This window comes from Pundamilia nyererei, unplaced genomic scaffold (assembly GCF_000239375.1).
Source record: "Pundamilia nyererei isolate P.nyererei 1_Seehausen unplaced genomic scaffold, PunNye1.0 scaffold00018, whole genome shotgun sequence".
Taxonomy (NCBI): domain Eukaryota; kingdom Metazoa; phylum Chordata; class Actinopteri; order Cichliformes; family Cichlidae; genus Pundamilia; species Pundamilia nyererei.
This window is the reverse complement of record NW_005187419.1, coordinates 5,422,045-5,429,601: the sequence shown is the minus strand read 5'-3', so window position 1 is coordinate 5,429,601 and position 7,557 is coordinate 5,422,045. Positions and strand designations below refer to the sequence as shown.

The window sequence follows — 7,557 nt, the reverse complement described above, 5'->3', positions numbered from 1 at the left end:
TAGATAGATAGATAGATAGATAGATAGATAGATAGATAGATAGATAGATAGATAGATAGATAGATAGATAGATAGATAGATAGATAGATAGATTAAGAGTCACTTTTGCAAAAACCGAAATTGCAAATAGTATTATTGTTATTATTATTTTTGACAGATTATAGACAAAAAACTCTTGCACAACAGTCTGAATATGGCCGATCATTTTCGGGCAAATACCGGAAACTTTTTGGCAGCCAAACACTGTACCACACAAACAGCGTGATATCGTTAGCAATCCGTATTTTCTTATTAGTCACAGGCTCTTATTGCATTTTTAATGGCTGTAAATAAATATGCTTCTTTGAAATTCTCAACTATGCCTGTACTACGTTGTTTTATGAATATTAAAAACTGATTCATTGAAGAGACAGAGCTGGCGTTAAAAGGTGTACAGCAACATTAAGGCACCTCCTCTCCCTCCCCTTTCGGGGTGTGTTCAAGACTGCAGGCTATCATTTGTGTCATTTTGTGGCGAGACTCTTGTGAAACACCTGCTCACAACAGCCCTTCTGTTCATTTTTTTTCAATAAAGGTAAGAGCATCAAAAACTTTATTTCGTCTATCATTGCATTTATGCATGTATCGGGGCGGGCCTTATAAAAAGCTGTTTTAAGTTTCACAGTCTGTGTATTTATCTTGCAATATAAAGAGTTCAACTGTGTCGCTCAGAATTTTCCCCGAGAGGCTCGATTTTTAGGATAATTAAGGAATATAAACCAGACGAAAGTGAAAGTGGATTTATTTCATTTTAGACTGTGCATTTGTTTTGCTTATTCATATGACGATAAAAGAAACATCTTCAATAAAGTTGAACATCTGGAGGAAGAAGAAAACCACTATTTTGTCAGAGACAGCATTTGAGCTCAATGTTTAGACCCGGATCATCACTTTTATTTGACATTTTCCCTTTAAAACTCGAACTGAGCTGAACAGATAGCCGAGATTCGGGGTTTTTGGAGACAGACATAAGGAATATAACGAGACACCACTGGCATGACTGCCCGAGCATGGTTATCAAACTCTTTGTGACCTGATAAGATCAAGAATGTGTGCAGAATTTTAATGTACAAATATAATTTATCGTGGTGGTCAGTGAAAGAGAAAGCCCCCCTTCCGCCAGTTTCACTTTCCATTTGTGTGCCTTTTGCTTTTCCCCCTCCAGATGCAGAAGTGGGTTGTGATCTGCTGGGCCGTCCTGGCTGTGGTTGGTGCTGATGTGTGTCCAGATGGAGGGCTATGTAAAGAAGGGGAAACCTGCTGCAACAGCCCAGCAAACGGTTACGGGTGTTGCCGATATGAAAACGTAAGGCCAGGTGTTATTATACCATCATGCAACTTGAGTGTTCACGACAATGTAATTACATTTATTGTACTTGTTTTAATTGGCTTCCTTTTTGCAGTAAGAGTGGGTGGGTGGGTGGGTGGGGGGGGGACCCAGCGGATATCCATTTGGGTTTATGTTCTGCTAGTAACTCATTTAAACCAAGTTTTGATGTATGAAAATCTCACAATCTCTAAAAACAAAACAAAAAACAAATGTATAGAAACGTTTCTGAGAGACGTCGGACATCTACAATTATAATCAGAAGAAATGATTGCTGTTATTGACCTGTTGTAAATTATTTTGCTATACGACATTTGTTTAAATCAATAAAAATCTATTAGCTTTATATATTAGTATGAACAGTTTCATTCACATCAACTAAATGCATTCCTATAGACTAAAAACAGCCCAGCTTATTAGCCATCAAGTATGTAAATATTATAGAGTAAAATGTGTAGTGTTCACATCTTCATGGTAACTGGACAAAATCTTCTATAGATTTCTGTTTTAAAATAACTCCAAAAGTGCAAAAGGGAGGAATTCCATCCTAACCTACTGAGCAAAGCTGCAGTACGTCACCTTCAGTGTAGGTAAATTGTCCCTTTGTCTATAGTTAAATGTACATGTGAGATAACCCTTCACTTATACTTTAAAGTAAATATAATTATGCAGCGATACTATTCACCCTCAGCTGTGTTTTACTACTTTGAAATCCAGATAGAAGGACGTGCCGCTTTCCCTCAATGTGATAGCTGTTTCAAACTTTGGTAGTCAAAGTGTTTCTACTACTGCTGTCTCCTCAGGCTGAGTGCTGTGATGATCACATCCACTGCTGTCCAGAGGGCACAGTCTGTAATAAAGCCTTATCTGGCTGTATTAATACTACCCTGACCATCCCCTGGGTGAAAAGAACCCCTGCTGATCAGCCCAAAGTCTCTAAAGTAAGCGTCGTCACACGTTAGTTGTTTTCTGTCACAAAGTCAGATTAAATAATCGTGGTGGATTAAAAGAAGTAATACTGTCCTCTTTCCCACCTTCTGACCACTCAGTCCTTCAGGATGATCAAGACATACGAGAGTCAGGAAGACGACAACATCTGCCCCGACCTGTCACGATGCCCTGCTGAGTATTCCTGTCTGAAGGGTTTGACGAAGTTTGGCTGCTGTCCTCTAACTCAGGTAAGCTAACCACCACAAATAAGACGTGCTTCACATACTTAAGTAGCACTGAGTGGAAAAACAAAGTGAGTGATGACACTAATCTTTTATTTGTGGTTCATTCCTGTGAAGGAATCTTGAATCTAGGAGGGGATTTCCATACATCCACACCGATCAACCACATGATTAAAACTCGTTATTCTAATATTGTGCAGCCAAAAGAGCTCTGATCAGAAGGGGTACTCACTCAGGGTCTCTGAAAGTTTTCACTACCAGGAAATTGGTGGCAGAGTTAGTCTGCAAATTTTTGGGTGACTGGTACATATCAGATTAACTTGCATATGATTACTAAGTACATGGCAACAAGATGGTTTGTCTATTCACTTCACCTGTCAGTAGCTTTGATGTTTTGGATAACAGGTTCACGTATTTTGTCCCCTTGTCATATTTAGTTATTGTCATATTCATTTCCAGCATCATCTCACTTCCTTTAAAGCTCCCTGGTTGTTACTGTACTTTGGGTACGGCATGTTTAAACATCTTTCACTTCTGTTTTGCATCTTGAATCACACCACTATAACAAAGGTCGGTGCTGAACAACATAGTACAGTTTGGTAAAACTACACCTCCCTTCTCTTTGCTTTTCTAAAGAGTCACTCTAAATAAATCTTAACTTTTTTTTTGCAAACTGCATTTAAGCTGTTAACAACTCCACCTGCTGTTACAGAACATCCATTAGGAAAGCTATGGATATTTCCCTTACCTTACCCTTAGATGTCTTTATGTCACTGGGTTACAGTAGGAAGTCGAATCTATTTAAACAACATGCACTTTAGAAGACTTTTGTTTATCATCTTGAGTCTTCTGTTTAAAGGGAAAGCTCTAACAGAAATTGGCTCAGATCTACAAATCCTTTTGTTATGTATGACCAATACTTCAGTATCTTTCACCAGCACCAACGCAACAATTATTTATGTCTCGTCTCATTTTTTTTTTCTGCTTGTATTTTATTTTAATTTCAATTTAGGGATTTATCTTTTTTAATTTCCAGGTTTATAGCTAACGGTCTTTCAACTGATAAACAGCAAAGTCCCTAACCATTTAATCGATGCCATGAAAAAGACACTTGCACAGTGATAGAGCTTACTTCCTCTCAAAAGAGGATCTTTCTTTGATGCTTTGTTTGCATAGCTGGTTGACCCACTAAGCTTCTACACTTTACTGAGGACATTCAGTGTTTTGGAATAGATTTTTGCTCTTGTTACAAGTTTAATGTAAACTTACCTGCCACTTAATTAGCTACACCTTCTAGCTTGGTCAAGCCCCTCATTTCAAAAAGCCAAACCTCCATGGCGCATAACATGCTTGTTGTATAATTGCAGTCTCCTCATATAACAAGCACCTTTAGTTACTAACTAAATATCTTTTTGCATCTTGATCTTTGCAAAGAGATGTTTCTCAGAGATTCTGGTACATTGACATGATAACATCAGATTCAGATCCATGATGTGAACCTCCTGTTCCACCATATTCAAAAAGTGTTCTGTTGGACCCAGATTTATGACTGTGCACTTTTGAGTGCATTGACCTCATTGTCATGTCAAGAAACTACGTTGAGCTGGTCTGAGCTTTTGTGGTGTGGTGCATTTTCCGGCTGGAGGCAGCCATCAGGAGTTAGGTATACTGCAGCCATACGAGGATGGACACGGTCAGCAGCACACAGGCTGTGGCATTTAAAAGATATTCAGTTAGTACTAAATGCACCACGAAAACATCCTCCAAACATCACACCACCACCAGCTTTAATATATTAGTAGAATGGCAGCTGAAAAAGTGTCCCTAATAAACTGGCTGGAGATTGTAAAAGCGGTTTCTGCTTGCACTAAAACAGCAGCTGGTCGTTTGTTACTCTTTATTTCACTGAACCTTTTTTCCTCTTTGAAATCTTTCATTTACTGCATGAATAGATAAACAGTTCCAATGCTTTTGTTGAATTCATAATTCTTGATTTCCTCACTGCTATCAGGGAATCTCCTGCCCCGATGGCAAACACTGCTGCCCTGAGGGCCACGACTGCAGCTCAGACAGCCGAGGCTGCATCAAAAAAGGTTCAACTTCCCCGCCAAAGTATCATAATTCAGTCGTATCACTATTCCTTTTCCTGTTTTGAGTTTTGATGTTCATGTGATATTGTTGCAGAGCTCGTGGTTACAGTTCTATGCAGCGATGGCATTTCAGAGTGCCCAGATGGTACCACCTGCTGTGAAACAAATGACGGGAAATGGGCATGCTGTCCACTATCAAAGGTACAAAATGCTACTCCATACCATGAGTGAGATCATGAATGACAAAAAAGTCAAATTATGGATTTGCATGTCCTGCATTGACGTCCAGTTATCGTGACTTAATGGTGTTTTATTATTTTCCATGTGAACAGGCCGTGTGCTGCGCTGACAAGATACACTGCTGCTCTGAAGGGACCACATGTGATGTCGATCATTCCAAATGCATTGACTCTTCTACCAAGAAAGAGATGCCAATGTGGGCAAAGCTCCCTGCCAGAGTGAGAGCAGCTTGGGAAAACCAGAAAGGTCAGAAATTTTTCATTGACTATTTTTCTGTGAACGTTAAGCTTAGTTCCTTGTTCTCACTAAGTATTTGAAAGTGTGTGTGTGTGTGTGTGTTTATCTTGATCTTTGTGTTTTTCTGTTCCCAGAAGAAGTGCCAGTTGAAGCAGTGAATAACACAGGAACAGAAAACGCCCCCAAAGTCACCACAGCCAATCTGCTTCCTCCATCTGGTAAGACAGTAAATGTGTCATCAGTTGCTAAGGCAGCTGCAGGTGAGACTATCCCCATGAAACAAATAATGTAGAACAATGAGACCGGAAAAAAAAGCACATGATTTATCACAAGACACATAAAGGTGATTCCATCTCAAGTTTCAACATCTTAAAATGACTGCTGAGAATTTTTAGCTTTGTATGTCAAATGCTTTCCAAGATATTATTTTTTAAAAGGTGGTCCACTGACTCACTTTCGGGCCATTTTTTTTGGCATTGTCGGTTTTTAGGTGTGCCAGTGCGTGCATGATTAATGGTTCAGGTAAATCTTTTTTTCTCTTACCAGTTTCATTATTTCCTGGTAATGACAAGACAAATCTGGCGCTGATAGGCAGGTCTATCCAGCTATAATTAAATGTTGCAACACCCCGTCTTCAATGAATGTTTTTGTTTGGTGGTAGTTTTTCCCTTACCAAGCCTGCTAACTATTACAACATATTTATAATGCTTGTTCAGAAACATCACTGTAACTCATGAAAAACATGTCAAAATATTACAGTGCAGGCAGCCCAGTTTGAACTTTTAATATGATATTGAAGGTAAAAGGGGGAGCCGCTGCAACGACCCACTCTGAAATCAGTGGAAGCATTTTGGTGGGACAAGCCGGAATGCTAAGAACAAATAACGCACAGATACAGATACCTGCTAAGTAACATGCAAATAGAATTTTACACTTTTTGGATGTGCTGTTACTACAAATAACCACACAGAAAGCCACATTTTTTATTTTTATGTGTCAATTCTTGTGTGTATTAAAAAAACAAAAACAACTTTGTATGGCAAGTATGGTCAAGAGGTCCAGTTCTGTGAATCAACAGTTTAGCAGTCCTGTCTGCATTCACCAGTCACTCAAATCAGCCACAGCCTAACTTTAAGTTTCAATAAACAATAAATAATCTAAAACTCTTACCAGAAGAGCTGAAGCTGTTATAGCTGCAAATGGTGGGCCGACATGATATTAAACCCCGTTAAGAACAGGATGTCACTGAAGTTCATATGTGTGTGAAGAGAGATGAGTGAATACTTTTGGCAATATACATCATTGGTTCTGCTGTTAGTCCAATATGCATTTTCAATTCAAATATATATTTTTAATGTGATGATTTCTGTTGCAATGTCATGGAACAAAAAAAACACTGAGGCTGAGGGGCAGAAACCTGAAGCACCACACGGTTTGTTTGACAAATCAAACTTGACAGTCAACCTTTTAAAGTACTTGGAAAAAGGAGAAGTTTTATTTTTAAAGAATGGCTTTTGTAGTGACATCTAAATTGTTCCAGTATGTGTGACTGTATTGGTAAATACTTCCTCATATAACACAGACTGCTCCAAACTGACTCTGATTTGGCTACAAGAGAAAGGAATAGTGGTGAATGCAGCTGTCTTAATATAACAGTGCTTTTGCCTGCTTTACTTCTGCCCAAAACAGCTCTGTTCCTCCTCAGTTCCTGCCAACTATAAATGATAACTATTGGAATAATATGGTTTTATGAGGTGTGGATAACATATGACAGGCCCTGATCGTTCAGGACTTTGTATTTCAGGAGAAACATTTTATATTTAATTTGCAGTTGTGTAATTGTTTTAGTCTTTTATTTAAATACAACTAAAATGTTTGCAGTTTCGAGTTCATGAATTCTTAGTCAGAGAATGGATGTCTTTACTGACAGGTATTTAAGTAAAACAAAAATATTGAAAGACGTGTCCCTAGTCTGTGGTAAATTATACTAGATTTTATGTTATATGCATTTTTTACTGTCATAACTCAGAAATAATATTTAATTGATTGGGGCGTCTTCATTTTCTTTAATTTTGTTCGTGTTCAAACTCACTGACAACTGACATTGCTCCATAATACTGCGAGTGGTCAAAGAGTGCACCGGGTAGTTTTAGTAATTATAACATGGAACTGTTATTGTCGTCAATTCCAAATTTGACAAAATCTCATGATGATCTCGCTGGTTGTTCGTATCACTTATCAAATGGTTCATGAGGATGATTATTACATTCAGTCAGTGGAAATGAGGGCTCACGACGATGGCAGTCATGAAACATTAGTGAATTAATTTTTTTCTCAATGTCTTTTCTCCAGCAAACGATGTTCCATGTGACGATACATCAGCCTGTCCTGATGGCACCACCTGCTGTAAAACCCAAGAAGGTGGCTGGGCTTGCTGTCCAATGCCAGAGGT

General features: G+C 38.6%; 1 protein-coding gene across 2 annotated transcripts in view; it reads left to right on the top strand.

Annotated features, from left to right (window-relative positions):
• Positions 1-492: 492 nt before the first annotated feature.
• grna (granulin a) overlaps positions 493-7,557 on the top strand; it is a 16,618-nt gene continuing 9,553 nt past the window's right edge. Inside the window, exons 1-9 of one of the 2 annotated variants that reach the window (XM_013909084.1) lie at positions 493-574; positions 1,205-1,345; positions 2,170-2,307; positions 2,416-2,544; positions 4,550-4,631; positions 4,723-4,829; positions 4,961-5,114; positions 5,243-5,323; positions 7,458-7,482. In XM_013909084.1, coding sequence (XP_013764538.1) covers positions 1,205-1,345; positions 2,170-2,307; positions 2,416-2,544; positions 4,550-4,631; positions 4,723-4,829; positions 4,961-5,114; positions 5,243-5,323; positions 7,458-7,482 — 857 coding nt within the window. In that variant the 5' untranslated portion in view covers positions 493-574. Of the gene's footprint in view, positions 575-1,204; positions 1,346-2,169; positions 2,308-2,415; positions 2,545-4,549; positions 4,632-4,722; positions 4,830-4,960; positions 5,115-5,239; positions 5,324-7,457; positions 7,483-7,557 lie in introns of both variants that reach the window. The other variant, XM_013909083.1, reaches the window with a different exon arrangement.